At 36.2% G+C, this 17,337-nt stretch overlaps 2 protein-coding genes across 2 annotated transcripts in view; one reads left to right on the top strand and one right to left on the bottom strand.

Moving 5' to 3' along the window:
- The window catches only part of cdc73 (cell division cycle 73, Paf1/RNA polymerase II complex component, homolog (S. cerevisiae)), a 49,479-nt gene that overhangs the window by 19,457 nt on the left and 12,685 nt on the right, over window positions 1-17,337 (bottom strand). The window contains exons 8-10 of the mRNA XM_077215665.1: window positions 17,101-17,199; window positions 14,555-14,633; window positions 14,196-14,260 (exon numbers count right to left, since the gene is read on the bottom strand). Coding sequence (XP_077071780.1) covers window positions 14,196-14,260; window positions 14,555-14,633; window positions 17,101-17,199 — 243 coding nt within the window. The remainder of the gene's footprint in view (window positions 1-14,195; window positions 14,261-14,554; window positions 14,634-17,100; window positions 17,200-17,337) is intronic.
- Window positions 941-11,326, top strand: LOC143723389 (beta-1,3-galactosyltransferase 2). Its single transcript, XM_077215799.1, has 2 exons — window positions 941-1,544; window positions 9,916-11,326. Exon 2 carries the CDS (start codon window positions 9,984-9,986, stop codon window positions 11,130-11,132), a length of 1,149 nt encoding a protein of 382 aa, XP_077071914.1. The 5' UTR covers window positions 941-1,544; window positions 9,916-9,983; the 3' UTR covers window positions 11,133-11,326.

The raw sequence follows: 17,337 nt of genomic DNA on the forward strand, positions 1-17,337 counted from the left end.
ATGATGTGCATTTCTCTCTATCGTTCACTATGGAGATGGCGATTCGTCAATTTCTTTAAACGAAACAATTCAAAAGGAAAAGAAATATAGGCAGCATACTCTCTGATTAATCCAGGATGTGCATTTCTCTCTATAGGCGCGTTCACTACAGAGATATCAATCGTCAATTGCTTTAAACTAAACAATTCAAAACGAAAAGAAAAAGGCTAGCCTATACCTTCTGATTATGTAATCCATGATTTGCATTTCTCTCTATATATGCGCGTTCACTAGGAGATGGCGATCGTCAACTTAATCTTTGCAGCACTGACAGAAAAGTTGTATTAATAAAAATCAATGGACGCGTGTCACCGGATTTACAAATGCACTTCTTGCTTGTTGCTTGTTAATTTAATGTAAATGAATTAATAAAATGAATACAATTGTCATAATTAAAATAATTAAATATTATTAATTGTCCCATTTTTGCTCATTTATAAATAGTATTTATATCTACCACCCCTTCAGCACCTGGGTTAAACAATTATTTGGCGCCACTATATTATAACGGCCCACGTATTAAAAATAGTCGAGTCTAAATAGGGCTACGGCTCATATTACATTTAATGCCGTCAGCCGGGATCAGACACAACGTGCACGGGTTGGCCTTGATTTTTTTTGTGTGTTTTTTATGCCCGATCTGGTATTCAGTTTCTGAACGGTGTAGACACAAGCCAAAAGTTTGGTGACGCTGTCTGAGCCTTATGTCATAATTTTTAATTAGTCACGGTAATACCGTATACCCCGGTAAAATAGGGAGGAGGTTTGACGGTATCAAAATTTGGATACCGCCCAAGCCTAATAAGAACGCCAATGATTTCAATGGGTGCCTTCGCACCTTCAGTGCTTGCCAACTAATAATCAGAAGGGACATGCTCACGCATGTCAAAGAAAGCTGGGTGTGGGTGTGATGTCGGCAGAGCCATGCGTTTGCACATTTTCACCTCGCTTCCCCCAGCTTTTCTCCTAATGATCAGAATAGCAGAGCAGCACAGCACAAAAGAGAGCCGCACACAGCATCATCGCTGTACAGGCAAGAGGTATCAGTCTGAGGAATAGGGGGTGGATGCCTGAGCAACATGAGAAAATTCTAAAGTAGCTTCATCCGCGCTGCATTCCATCATGTCTCAGTCAGCATTCGACAAGAGAGAGGCAGTTAATGGTCTTGGGAATTAAACTTATGAATGGGAGAACACCTAAAGCCCCGGCCAATCGCTGACCTCCAAAAATCACACATCATCTGTGAAATCTACAGGAAGACAAGCAGCAAATTGAAGAGATGAGAAGCAAAGGAGTGGCAAATGACAGGAGGAGGAAGAGATTGGAATGGCAGAAGCTTATAAAACGTTCGGGACTGCTGACGCAGACAAAGGACATTTCTCTCAACTATCAAACCAGTTATAAAACATTTCTCTTTACTGTCAAACCAGTTATCTTCTGATGCTGGCCTATCAGACGCTGTGCTCATTGGATTCATTCTTTCAAGCAATCCTGCCTCAACAGAAGTAAGTCAAACTAAGATACCACATTGACATCTGTGTGTGTGATTTTTTTTAAAAATCTGGATGTAAACAATTATTTACTCTCATTTCTGGCTAAACATGAAACATTCAGTCTCTGACTCACAATTAGCTAGTGACAACAGAAAGGCTGTATTGTACACTAAATCTAGAAGTAGGAGAAGGGAAAAGAGATGAAACAACTCAGCCACCTGTGGTCGTATTTACAGCTGGTATTAAACTGACAATTGCACTAAAACACTTGTTTTGTATGTGAATGCTCTTTTGTGAATATTGACACGAGTGAAGCACAAAACGTTAACAAAAAAAACAAAAAAATATGTAAGCAATTAGAGATGCACCGATGTATCGGGCGATTTGAGATCAATTTACAGCCGTCTGCATATAGCATGAATAAGACAGATAACAAATTGATGTTTATTAGTTAACTGCGAAGCCAATGAACGGTTTAATGTCCGTTGCATAATCCAAGATTATAATCTAATATTCCTGCTGCACTGCTGTGTGTGTTTTAATGTTTATAAAAGGAGAAAACTCACTCACTACTTTTGACTAAATAACTTCTGTAACTTCCATAAGGATTACTATGTATTAGGGGTGCGCCGATCCGATACTCAGTATCGGTATTGCTCCGATACTAGCAATATTTGCCGATACTAGCAATACTTCACCCAAGTGCTTCCCTCCGCTGCGGCTGTCAGTCATTCTCAGCACTCAAACAGCGCGTCGCACTCGGGTAAAACAGTCAACACGATGAAACTCTCTCCAAGATGAGTCAATGTTCCTATTATTATACTGTAGATATGTAGATAAAGGTCTATGGTTTGCATAAAAGGACTTTAACGTGCTGGAGTTTCACATGTTACTTTCAACCGGGTGTCTGTTAGATCACAACACAACTCCTCAGTGATCACAACACTGGAGTAGAGAGCGATATAATTGCTCTTCACACGCACATTAACTGAAATTTAAAACTGTTAAAAGGCTCAAACTAATGAATAAATAAAGAAATATATGTATATCTTTTGTGCTTTGAACTTTTCAATGCGAGGCGCTGCGTGCCGTGACTCCTTGTTGCTTCGAGCGCATCGTTCGGCGCACGGGATGCGCATAAGGTTTCGTGCCGCTCTGAAATGGAGCCTTTCATATTACAATACTTTTGCGCAATGGCAGTTTATTGATAGCCTGTTGTTCTGTCCAATCTATGTATCATATGTTGCTGATTCATTAAAAAGTTGCGCTTAAAATTTTAAAATAAATGTATTTTAATTATATAGTATATATTTTGTGTGTATTGTTTTACAAAGTAAGGAAAATAATGTTTAAGTCAAGCTTTGATGCCTTTAACAAAAGAATGATCCCAGTCTCTTCCCCACAGTGAGGCATACAGATACAGTTTATTAGTTAATTTGGCACTGTTTTTCTAATTATTATTTTAGTATTGGATCGGATCGGTATCGGCCAATACTGAGTCCCAGGTATCGGAATCGGTATCGGAGGCAAAAAAAGCGGATCGTGCCACCCCTACTATGTATAGGGCCCTATGATTTCCACGATGTGAAAAACGCAGACAGAATTCAGTCATATAAACGGAATTTACTGTATAAATGCGGAATGTCACAGAATTTGTCAAAGTTTTGATGAATAAATAAAAATGACAAAATAAAAACTGTTAAACCTGCCTAAAAAGCACAGTTTATTCATATGCAGGTGTTTAAAGCAAAACAAAATCTTTTGACAGAATTTCTCGTTCCACAGCCTGTCACACATCCAGATTAACCCTATGAGGTCTAAAGGGTTTTTGGGGTCCTGGAGGTGTTCTGACATGCTCTGACATTTGTGCTTTTTTCAGTTATTTATAAACATGTTAATGGCAAAGGTGTAAATTCACTCTATATAGCACAAACGGGGCTACCGTAATATGTGAGCAACATGTATGTACATGTTTGTATTTTTTAGAGAATAATGTATGTGTCCACAAGACTTTTGAGTAATGAGTGTTGTTGCCTAGAATTTTTGCTTCAAAATGATCTGAAAATCATCCTGCCTAAAGATTTAAATAAAACAATACATTGATTTAAATTTTGTAAGACACCTTTTGTTTACAAAGGCAATATGCGTGGAGGCGTGTTCACACCTGAGAAGACAAAGGCCGGATAATGTGCCACATACATAATGAGCTGCATATTAATTAGCCTTTCAGGTGTGTCACAGGATCCCAAAGAATGCAAGGACAAAATAAATTATCTATATATACATATTTTACAATTAGAAATTGTAACCAATTACAAATAGGTTACAATTACAACAACAATTACAATTTTAACAATATTTCAAGTGTATTTCTTTGTAAAAAGTATACATTTTATCATACGTATTAAAAAAGGTAAGGATTCATTAGTTTGAATATTGGAACAAACACTATAATAACATCTTAGTTGATAATTCAATATACCTACTTTATTTTGACAAAACATCATACTATAGTATATTTAACTATGAGCAGAAATTGGTGAACAAAAGTTACCTATTTAATGTGACAGTAGTCTTTTTACAGACAAAACTTTATAATCTATCCAAAACTAATCACAAAATCTTGTCTAAACATTCATATTTAGTCTGTAACATTATGTATGATATATTAGCGTATACATGTGAATTTGCAGTTTATTGCTTATACAGACATTTTATTTCAACATATTTCAGTCTATTTTTACTCATCTTAGTAGGCTATAGCAATATAGTTTGGATGTGTTCATGTAAAAATAACGTTTACTAATGTAGATGCGAGAGTGAATGAACGGCACAGACACGCGCTCTATAACTGTAGTAAACAAAGCGCGCGCCTGTGCCGTTCATTTATCATTTAGCCTACACACAGACACGCAATTCATATTTAAACAGTCTTTTTGCGGTTTACAGTCAGACACTATTCAATATCGCGATTAGAACAAAGCACTTAAGAATAAATGACTTACTACATCAGCTGGATCCGTTGCTCCTTGAAATAAAACTACCAGCACTTCTGGGACATTTTCCAGGGTTATTAGATAGTATTATTGCTCACAGCGTATGGATATGCTGTGTACACAGCTGTAGTAAGATACTAACTAAACACGATGTGTTTTATAATCCAGCTGGTGGGCGTTGGCATGTTTGAATGGCTTGCCTTAGATCATTTGCGTTTGAATACCGCGCGCTCTCCGTGGGCGTGGCACATTAACGCGTAATGAGGTATAATGAGCTGGAAAGAAAAAGACTGACATCTCTCTTTTCATACAGATTACATAAACTGAGAATATTTGTTCTTTTATATAAATTCATTTAAAAGAAGAGAGTTCAAGCTTCATTATGGAAAAACACTCGTGCCTGTATGACAAGTATTCGCGGAATTAGTTCATTTTCAGAAGGGTTTCAGAATGGACTTAACTGACAGAGAAGGCAGAACGCGCATCATGTTTGTTTTTCTTTATCTGGTGAAAAGCACAAAACTTTGTTTTTATTGTGAGTAACCACAACAAAATAGACACTTATCAGGATCTAATGATGTACAACACTTAATATGTAAGATCAAAATCAGTATTTTGAGTTTCTTTTGCACTGATAAGAAAAAAAGCGAGACTATCGCACGGGCCTCAGAGGGTTTACCCTCTGGGGTCTAAGGGGTTTTTGGGGTTCTTGAGGTGTTCTGACATGCTCTGACATTTGTGCTTTTTTCAGTTGATTATAAACCTATTAATGGCAAAGGTGTAATTACACTATTTAGCACAAACAGGGCTACCATAATATGTGACATTTGTGCTTTTTTCAGTTGATTATAAACATATTAATGGCAAAGGTTTAATTACACTATTTAGCACAAACAGGGCTACCATAATATGTGAGCAACATGTATGTACATGTTTGTATTTTTGAGGGAATATTGTTTATGCATGGTTATTGAATTTTTTTTAAAAAAAATAAAGTTTCTGAAATAAGGCCACAAAACACATATGTGTTTTGTCTAAATATGTGTCAATAAGACTTTTGACTAATGGATGTCGTTGCCTAGAATTTTTTCTTCAAAATGATGTGAAAATTATCCTGCGTAATCATTCACATAAAACAATACATTGATTTCAATTTTGTAAGACACTTTTTCTTTGGAAGTCAATATGCGTCAACGATTTCAACACCATCATGCCTGTTTAGTGTTCACACCTGAGGAGACAATGGGGCCCGCATACTTCATGAGCCATTCATTCTGGTGTGTCACTGAGCCACAAGAAAGAATGCAAGAGCAATATATATATGTCTGTGTGTCTGTCTATATCTCTATCTATATCTCTATATCTAGCTTACATTGGAACAAACACTATAATAACATCTTAGTTGATAGTTTATTTTAGTTTAGCTTAGTTTATTTTTGACAGAACATAGCCTACTATATATTTAACATGAGCAGAAACTGGATTATAAAGTTTTTATTCTAAAATATCAAATAAGCTTTTTTATCTATCCAAAACTACGAAATGTTGTCTTTCATATTTCATCTGTAACATAAACAGCACCCATCTGTCCCGTTAATTCATTCACACACAGAAACTTGATTCAAATTTAAACAGTCTTTTTGAGACTACTATCAGACACTATTCCATATCGCGATTAGAACAACGCACAAGAATAAAAAACTTCCGTCGATAAAAAGAATAAAAAGATCCGTCGCTCTTCGAAATGAAAATAAACCAGCACATGTTCTGAGGTAAATGTCCCAGGATTATTCCTCACAGTCACAGCCTCACAAGAGAAATAGTATATTAATCTGATGATTACATTTGTTGTGTTATCGCGTTTATGAGGGGCGTTGACACGTTTGCATGTGTTCCTAAAGATCATTTGCGTCTGAACAGCGCGCGCTGTCCGTGGGCGTGTCACATTAGCAGAAAAATGAGCTGAGAGAACGATAACGTGATCGGCTGACACCTCTCTCTTTTTTTTTAATTACATAAACAGAGAATATTTATTTTAGTTTTGAATTAGATATTTTAAAAGTACAAACTTAAACGATAATAAAGATATATTGCTCATGCTTGGGTGAATAGTATTCGCTGAGTTTTGTTTAAGTTTAGAGACGTGCTCCAGAAAAAAGGTTAACGGAGACAGAGAGACAAAGCACACCCTGTTTATTTTCTTTATTTTACAAAAGCACAATGTTTCATTTCGATTGTAAGTGGACACAAAAAAAATAGTTATTGAAGAGATTATTTATTTATATTTCTTAAGTCTCTATGACCAAAAATATTTTTGTCCAGTATTTTAAGTCCATCTTCCTGCTATGTGAAAAAAAAAAATCGAACAAAACGCACCGGCGCGCTTGTCGACCACAGAGGGTTAAGAGCAGTTTTCCTTGTAATTAGGAGTGAGTACATGCTTAACCATCACAAATGAAATAGTCAAGAGAACATTTGCATTTAAAGAGAGGCCATTTTGAACTGCATTTCTATTATTTACACACTTTATGAAATTTCAATGTTTTCAATCTAATGCTTTTACAAGACTCGACTCTTTGTTATGTAGTCATACAAAATAACTAACCATTTGCATAACTTTAGAATTATATAAATAGATAAAATAAAAAAATAACATTATATTATTTATGTTGATTATATGAAAAGTGAACAGCATGAACAGGGCCGCAGGATTTAATAAATACCGATGTCTTTGCTATGGGGGTTCGTGGACATTTATGTGTATATTATAATACAGAACCAGTCAAAAGTTTGAACAGACTTTCCCATTCGTGTACAAACTTTTGACTAGTACTGTATATAATACAGTATACATAAACAGAATATATACATATTTTTTTTCCTGTTTATGTCATACACATATATATATACACACATATGCATATATATATATATATATATATATATATACACATGCATATATATACACGCATACATACACATTTTTGCAATGATTACTCAAATGTTGTGATCAAACACTTTTATGACATAGATGTGTAATGGAGGCAGGGTGAATGATACATTTGAGCTGTGACCAAACTAGTTTGCATTGCATGATCCATTCTAAATACGGTTGCATAATCTTCACAAATGACTTTTCATTTAGTCACTCACTTTATATATAAAAAATTGCTTTCATCAATAAATATATCAAAAGTGTCACTGGCAAAACCTTGTTATCTTTTATTACAAGTGAAGGAAGTTTACTGAAGATCTTTTACTGAAGTAAAAGTAACAATACCATAATGAAAACATGTTTAATTACATAAGTACAGTACTTTTACTTAATATTTTAAATAAGTAGTCAGCAAAATGTACTAAACGTGAAACTACTCATTATGCAAAATGGCCCTATATAAAGTTTTATAATTATATAAATTATTGGAATATTACTTGATGTTGTAACGTATAGCGTTATAGGCAGAATGGGCTTTAAAGGGACAGCGTGTAGTTTTTTTTTAGGTATTTTATTATCTAAAATCAATATTTTTATTCATAAATACGTCCTCAATGGTGTACAAATACCTCTGCCAATGATCGGACTTATCCTCATAAACGAAGAATTTATTATCTTTATATACATGTGACGGGTATGTCTACGGAGGCTTCCATGTCGTTCCGCCATCTTGAAAAACTATAATAGCAGAGAGGGTCAAAAAGTACTAGGCCAACGCGTTTCCACAACACATTTTCGTTCAGAGCCAGCGTCACATAACTGAAAGAAGCTGAACCTGGAGGAGCAGAGCAGTGAGAGGCGCTTGTCACTTCCCCGGCAAGTTTAAAAAGCTGCATTGCACTGTTATTATTCGTACTGTAATATTCGCTTGTTCGATGTGTCAAGTTGCAGTTTGTTTGAAATAACAAACCTGTTCACCCGAAGGAAAACTCGACAAAGTGCTATTAGAAGACATCCTGTCATAGCTTTTTGGTACATAACAGCTACCGTAGATGCAACACGCATTGAAAAAGCGAGGCGCTGGAGAGCACAATTCGTTTGAATGCAAAATACAATCATTTGAAAGCTTAAAATCTGAATATGAATATATGAAAATATGAATATTTCATATTCATTAGGTGTTTAGGCCTTTATTTTGAAATGGCAATAAACATGAAAAATCATGAAAGATTGGTAGAAACCTCAGTTTGTTTTCATGCCAAGGTTACAAAAGATAACACCAATTCCATTTTATGAGAAAAAAGGTCTGAAAATGTTTTAAATATAAAGAAAAATATTATGGATTTTCGATTTGTGACGCGGCTGCGAGCTATAATGCACATCTGGTCTTTTTATTCATTTATTTGAGGTTGAATTCAAATCAAACACTGCCAAACCACCCATACTACTTATGAATAGGATGTCTACTTCATAAATCGTATGAAAATTATGAAAATACATGGTTCAGATCACTCAAAACATATATGAAATGAAGGCGCCCTTATATGGGCAGTAATCGAGTCTGGTGTTCACCTAGTGAAAAAGTTTGGAACTGCGCCCAAATAAACTCTTACAGAAAGCTCATTTTTTGAGATATCAACCTAACATTTGGAACAACTTGTTCAGATTTTTGCCTTTAATTGTGTTCAGATTTTTGCCTTTAATTGTCTTGCAGTTTTAGAGTAAAATATATTTTATAATATATATAATTAATTATATTTTTACATTGTACATTTTCATAAACTCAAACTTATATAACTTTTTCTGTTTCACTTTCATAATTTCTACACTTCTACAATAATCTGCCAAATGTTTTCTTTAAAACAAGACCAACCATAGGTCTATATTTCCAAAGCATTCTTGAATTACAACCATTTTTGAATTACAACCATTTAAGTTTGGATAGTGATTTTTATGTCTATGCTAAAAAGGGGGGGGGGGGGGGGGTAACAGTTAAAGGGTTAAAATCTAAGTTACCATTCACTTCCATAATAAATCTTGGAAGAGCCAGAATATTTTCTAAAAGAACTCGAATTGTGTTTGGTGGAAAGAAGAAAATCCTATACACCTAGGATGGCTTGAAGACAAGTAAATTATCTGAATATTTTCATTTAGGTTAAAAGAGAATGTTACAAATTACAAATATGCATTCACACAGACTTAATATTTAAATAGTCTATTTGTGGTTTAATATGCATAGTCACTAGCCCAGTGATTTATCCAAATTCCATAACATTCCAGGGAATACAGCAAACTCCATTTGTATGACTGGACTCCATGATTCTGAGAATATAGTGCACTGAGCTCAGTTTAAAAATTTTCAAATAAACCCATAATATACATATGTAAAATATATTGCAAATTTTGTATAGTAATTAAGCAAATAAAAATCATTTCCCTTTCTTATTTGCAGGTTTCCACATATTTGGACTCGTATGTTATTCGGAGAGGCTTGACAAATCCACAGAACCCAAAGAGATCATGCGATTGAAGCGGATGAAGAGATACTGCAAGGTTTCTCTTTTTCTCATTCTGCTCGTGGGTTTGGGAGGCCTCATTACTCTGGGCCCTTACAATATTCCTTACATTTGGCCCTGTCAAATCCCCCAGGAGATGTTTGCTACTCAATGGCAACAAACCATGAAAACCTTCTACAACTTCACCATGATGAATCCAAACGGGTTGAGAGAGCTAGAAGCGACCCCTACACCACTAATATCACATGAAAATGTAATCTCAGCTTTAGATGTTTTGAACATCAGTTCAAGTGAAGAGATGATAGCGGCAAGGACACTTAAAATTGAGCCTTACGAGTACATCCTTAATGAGCCGAACGCATGTCTCCTGAGAGCACCTTTCTTAGTGTTTTTGATTTCAGTTGAGCCCAAGAAAACAGACGCCAGGGACGCCATCAGAAAAACGTGGGGCAATGAAATTATGGAAGGGGACTTGGGTTTCATCCGGTTGTTCTTCATTGGTGTAAATAATGACACCCAAAGAAATGGCAGCAAACTACAGCACACAATAGAGGATGAAAGTCGACAACATCATGACATCATCCAGCAAGATTACAGGGATACTTACAACAACCTTACCCTCAAAACACTGATGGGGATGTACTGGATCACAAAGTATTGCCCCGAGGCCACATATGTCATGAAGACAGATAGTGACATGTTCGTCAACACCGAATACCTCGTACAGAAATTCCTCAAGCCCATGGGGCACCTAACACAAAAATATTTCACAGGACATCTCATGACGGGCTTCTCTCCAATACGAAACAAAGAGAGTAAATGGTATATGCCCCCGGAAATGTACCATGGTAGGCGATACCCCACCTTTTGTTCAGGAACTGGATATGTCTTCTCAGGTGACGTGGCTCAGAGGATATATGTGGTATCTCTGAGCATACCCAGGCTACATTTAGAAGATGTTTATGTGGGTTTTTGTCTAGCTAAACTGAGGATAGAGCCAGTGCCACCACCAAACAATGAGCTGTTTAATCACTGGCGAGTGCCGTACTCCAGCTGCAAGTACAGCAACCTGATCACTTCCCATGGGTTTCACCCAGATGAGCTGATCCAGAACTGGCAGCACCTGCAGAGCAACAAACACAACCCCTGCTAGACGACAGGGTTAAAGGACAGATTTCGCCATGCTTTTTGTTGTGTTTTTTGGCGGGAAGTTCTTACCAAATATAACATTAGATCGAGTCAGGGTTCTGTACAACTTTACCGGTTTTATTGATTATCAGTTTTTCATTATGTACTATTAATGATGTGTTACCTTCATATATCTGACTGATTAAATGGGTATCAAAATATGCAGTTGTGGGTTTTGAGCATTACTTTTTATATAGGATTGTAAATAAGCAGGAAAAAGATAGTCCTGTAAGATATTTATTTTTATTTTACCTTTATTTAACCAGTTGATCTCATTGAGATTTAAAACCTCTTTTTCAAGAGAGACCTGGTGATATTACAGCTATAAGAAAGAAAATCAGGTCACCTTTTGGTCCACTTGTGGTCTGCAAGTGCTGCATTTATCCCTCAACAGAGCGCAAAATCTTGACATTCATGTTATGGTCAGTACAGTAAAGAGAGACCTCTTCCATCACCTGAAACATCTACCTCTACACATACTTCCAGAGTCCTAAGGTCAAATTCAACAATAAGTTTCAATTAAATATAACTCTCAAACTAATCTAAAATCTAACTTGGTAAATGCAGAGGAAGGGACTAAACTAAAGGTTTTAAAAAACCTTAAAAAGTAAAATCAACATTTCATTTTGAAAATGGGCGGTATTTCAAATTTACAATATACGTCCAGTGAAATTGAGCAAACAATTGACAATTTCAAACTAAAGCGGACCGTAAAGAAGTTTGTATGTTGTTCGTTTCAGAGGTATAAAAGAGCTCATAAGCACAAACTTTCGCCGGCTGTTAAACGCCTTCAAGCTACCATCGGTCCATGATGATTACGTAAGATAGGTGTGCTCTGGGGTTTCACCTTTGCTATGGAAATCTTTTTAGATTTATTTCTTCACTGACCCGTTGAGGTCAGAATGTGAACACACTGCTGCTTTATAGTAGAAATTCTGAGTTCTGAAATTAAAGAACTGACACTTGTTTTATTTAGTGTTTAATACTTAAAGGTGCAGTTTGTAATACTGGCTGCAAGCGTTTAAAATGGGTACTGCAGGCAATATCAATAAAATAGGAAATTCTACAAGAAAGTGGATCTTAAGGGCCAGAGTTGCTCTAAGCTCACACAGGCTGCCAGATGCAGAGACGCAACATAAATGAGCGCAAGTCTCCAAACGAATCTTATTTATTCATGCTTTAGGTAGGGCTGTGTTGAAAAAAATCGATTCACCAATTCTGAATCGATTTTCATATTAATTTCTAAAGATCGATCCGTAACTCAGAGGATGGATTTAATAATAGGCCTACATTTTCCCCGTGAACCTTAACTTGCCACGTCATTGAATTCACGCATGCGCGCGAGGTGGAAGGACATTAAAACAACGAACATGGCGGTCCGTAACGTTAATCAAGCGGTTGCTTTGAAAACTCCAGAAATGCTCAAAGCTGCGATCTGGCACCATTTCGGGTTCAGAACAAGCAATGCAGAGAACGAGCTTGACAAAAGCAAAGCAATTTGCAAAGCCTGCCAAATGGACGTGAAGTATTGTGGAAATACTACTAATCTCAGGAACCACATGATGCGATATCAAGACATCATATCCAAGCCGCCACCGGACCGCAACAGATGACACTGAAACAAACTCTACAACTGCCAACTAATTCTGCACGCTCTGTCAAAATAACTGAGGCGATTGCGGGCTTCATTTGCAAAGATATGCGCCCGTATTCTGTTGTTGAGAACGTGGGATTCAGGCGGCTATGAAGGTAATGGAACCAAATTATGTCATTGTGTCTCACAAACGTCTGTCTGAAGAAGTGATCCCCAACATGTACCAGACAGTAAAAGATGGTGTAATGTGTAAGCTTAAGACCGCAGAGAGGGTGAGCATTACGAGTGACACCTGAACATCCGTAGCTACGGAATCTTACATCACAAGCATCAATACTCCATTCATTTGCAGTTGAATGTCTATAATAATAGTATCAATATGTTGCATAACTACAGTCCTGTAATTCAGGTAACAGCTGGAAAAAATGCTTTTTTCAAAAATACTTATCTAAATCTCAAAGATCGGATCAGATCGAATCGAATAATGATAATTGATTCAAGATCTTGAGAATCGGAAACCAGCCCTAGTTTTAGGTCAAGCAGAATCTGCAGTCTGTGACCCAGTACTTTTGCTGGCTTTAATGGTAGGAGCACAACATTTTCCGCCCACTGGCAACCTAGTATACCAACTTAGAATGTTTCTTAAATCTCTGTAAACATTTTGGTATTTTTAGGCTTAAATAAAGTAAATAAATTACATATTTCACCTAAACTGCTTTGGAGCAATCTGTATTCTATGAAGTGGCATATACAATTTTTTACTTGAATGAATGGAGTGCCAAATTGGAGAGCTGGAGCAAACCCATCCACATCCCTATGATCAGATGCTTTAACTTCACTTCTCTTATCACTTATTTTTGTGGTTGTGTGTTGCGCTATTAGAGGACAATGTCCAGAACATTAGAAATTATTTACATATTCTTACTGCTCCTGGCACTGCAGTGTGGGGGACGTTGGAGCATTTGAAAGCAGTACATTGATCAGGTCTTTAACACTTCTGTTTACCCCGAAGCAAAGGACAAAGAAAAATAAAACTTTGCTGAGAGTACATCTAAGCCTTAAGACCAATTTCAAAACAGTTAAAAACAAACTTTATCTTTGACTACTTTTTTGATTAAATTGACCAACAGTGAATTATAACACGTGCAAATGTACAGTACTGACTGAGCAACCAACTAATTTTTATTTATTTATTCATGTTTGTTTAAGTGCTATGCACCAAGTATCAGTTTCAGCTGAAACAAAACACCTTCCTTTAAATACAGTGTTGCCATACAATGGGGCCATGGTTTAATAACCCCATGCTATTATAGTTAATCCATTCTTACAAGGAAAAACTTACTTGAAATAATGCCAGAAATGTAAAAGATACCTCCACAAAATTAGTCATTCATAGTGTGTAAAGCAAATAGGATGCATAACACATGAACTTACCGTCACTGACTTCAGCGTCATACCGTGATAGGTTCCCATAGTATCAATTTTAAACCCCTCCGTTTCTGAAAAAATAAATTTCATAATTTTCAGTAAGCCTCAATTCCATTTGAGGGCTTCATCATAAATGGATGATACACTTAAGTACCTCTTCGTAAATTTCAGATCAGAGTTTCCTTAACTGTGGGTTATAAAGCTAAAGAGTTCGCTAACAGGTCACCCAGGCAATGATTTAAAAGGTTATTAAAAAAAATGTCAGTGCAGATATTCTATTAAAAATGTTTGCTGCAGCATTACCATTTAGTCAACATATTTGATGCTTCAATGGTCAAAAATAAAGCCGGTGAAAATCAACTTGCCTTCTTTTCCTTTGAATCGCTCCTGATCGTATCTGTTGTACGCAGCTGGGACTGGCTGTTTATTTCTTGTTGCTGGATCCTATAGGATGAAAAAACAAATTAAGAGTGCATACATAAACATACATTGATTAGGTTAGCTACTTCATTAGAGTGCCACTAGACATTTTTTAAATTCAGGTACACTAAGGCTGCATGATAAATAAATAAATATTGCAATATGGCTTTGTCCAAATGAGAATTGCGCAGGCAGTGCTCTGATCGGTTTCAACTGTGTTAATTTACCATAGACTGTAAAGAAATATGAGCGTTGTGTTCACAGAGCACAGCAAAAATGTTGACAGAGGAAAACAACTGAAAAACAACGCTGGTTGTTCTCTCGATCCTCCACAACGACGGAATCCAAAGGCGTGGGCGAAGGTATAATGCGTGTACTAAATTGTATGAAATAATCCCAGAAAAAGCACAAACACGGCAGAGATGGCAAGTTCAGTTGCTGGAATTAGCTGAGGTGACATGACGGCTAACAACAGACAATCCACCCGTCACTCAAATGGCCACCCGCTTATTATGCAGAACTTTAAGGCGTAATATAATTTATAAAAAAAAAAGACACCCCCCTCACAGTTGTCATGAAGGGCAAAATTAGCTATATAATGGGGCCAAAAAAAGTTTTTGCAACAGGCTGTAAAAAAATAAAATAAAATAAAACTGTAAATTTGGGCATTTTAACATAGGGGAGATACAGATTTGATTCCCTTTGGCATGTAGTCTCTAGCGACCAGTCGATGAATTGCAGATTAAGTCACTTCCGTGTTGGTTTCAAGAGAAAGACGGGGAGGTTGCCGCTCATCATTTACATGCATGAGCTTATGATACAATAGGGCTGGGCGATATTATCGTATATCGACAATGTCCCGTAAGTATCAAGATGTCGATTATAACAGACGTTAATCGTCAATATCAAAAAATGACATTTCACATAGCCCTATAGTTATACACATTTATTCACATGAATGAAATATTGTTTATAGGCTAGTAAGTAGATTAGAACACTTCTGCATGCGTGCTGTTTTCTGAGCTGCGCACTCATACAAAGAGCCGCCGCTCATTTATTATATCTCACAATTATCCTTCGTTCATTTATAGCATCAAATAAACATGAATAAACATCAGAAGAATTGTTGTCTCAACCACGGAAGGACGTCAGTACACCTTTTTTCAAGTTCAAATATCAAATAAACAGTCGGTTTTGTCTTAGACATAGGCCTGTTTTAGTTTCTCAACCGTTTATTGAATCAGTGCATTGACAGCCTATGCTCGCTGCCACCATTAATGTTGATCAAAGAACAAAAGAAAAACGAACATGTCTCCTCGCGAATCGAAATTAGTTTCAAACACAGATGCGATAAGAACAGTGAGGAAATTATTAGCAACACTAACATAACAGCAAAGCTAATGTTTTATGCTCGTTTAAGCTCAAACCAACCAAGGTAAAACCTTTAACGTTTCAATCATTAAATTAAACGAACTAAATCGCAGGCTATCATTAGATAAAGTGCAGCCAAACTCAACACGACTTGTGTTAACGGTGTATGTCCGTAGTGTTGTCACCGGCGGGGCGTGTTGGACTTCGCTAGACGATATAATCGGATTTCGCAATATTTTTTTAAGGCGCTTATTGATCAAATATTTTTTACATGTAGCCCACTCCTATGATACAATACTGTGTTTCAGAGCAGCTTGTTTCATGTACTGTGAAGCGATTGGTTCTGAGATGCTGAAAAACTGAACATGGTGACGCACTTCAAATTTGCCGGAAACCCGCGCTGCCAAAATAAGACTGGGTTTAACATTTGAAAATGAAGAAATTAGTATTGTAATTTTACAGTTGTTATATAAATTATTTTAAAATAATAAAATAAAGATAATAATAATTATTATTATAGTAGTCATTTTGAATTGGACAGTTGGAATGAGGCCTATGAAAAGACAATTAGAAAGAGATGGGACCCTTTTCACAGACTGTGATGAAGCGTTTTGACGGTCATCAGCATCGTAAATCTTAAGTTTAATACATTTTTTTAAGTATGTACATTTATAATACTATACTTTGTATTATATTAACTTTGCATTAAATAAAAATAAAAAGCTAGTTAATGCTGCTGTAAGAGTGTTTCTAATACAGCGACTGTGGGATTGAGGGTAAAGTTGACATCTTTCTCTCTTCTGAGATACTTTGGAACGGTTGAACAGTTATTATACTTAGCCATTTTGGACAAATATATTATACATATGTAAAACTTGTGGCCTTCATCAGCTCACGTTCTGCTGTTAAAACAAACAGGGCCAATTTACCAAACACTAAGAAAGCTGTGCTTTTGTAGTGCTATCAAAAGAACATCTTTTGTAAATAAAAGTGAAAAGGAAGCTGTGTGGCCTTTTGTAGTGCTATCAAAAGAACATCTTTTGTAAATAAAGGTGAAAAGGAAGTAGAAACCACAGACAAACATTCTCACGCTATTGAAGGAGCTTGGTTGTGTACTCACCACCTGAGTTTGGTTCTGAGTCTGTCTCTGTTCAGGGGCTCGACCTTCTTCCCGCGCTTTCACTGATTGTAGGATGGCAAATATATTTTTGGAGAAGTTCTACAAAATCAAAAGTTCAACATGTTTAGGAGATTATATTCTTAACTTACACTTGTCTTTCTCTTTTGTGCACAACTCATCGTCAATCACAATGTAACCCCACAAACAACAAACATGACTTTAACCAAGTTATGAGAT

Source organism: Siphateles boraxobius, unplaced genomic scaffold (genome assembly GCF_051911475.1).
Source record: "Siphateles boraxobius isolate OS27281-9 unplaced genomic scaffold, OSU_SipBor_1 1, whole genome shotgun sequence".
NCBI lineage: Eukaryota > Metazoa > Chordata > Actinopteri > Cypriniformes > Leuciscidae > Siphateles > Siphateles boraxobius.

What these genes read in the sequence shown, in the direction of transcription:
- LOC143723389 (XM_077215799.1), top strand. Translation starts at nt 9,984, where the DNA reads ATGCGATTGAAGCGGATGAAGAGATACTGCAAGGTTTCTCTTTTTCTC.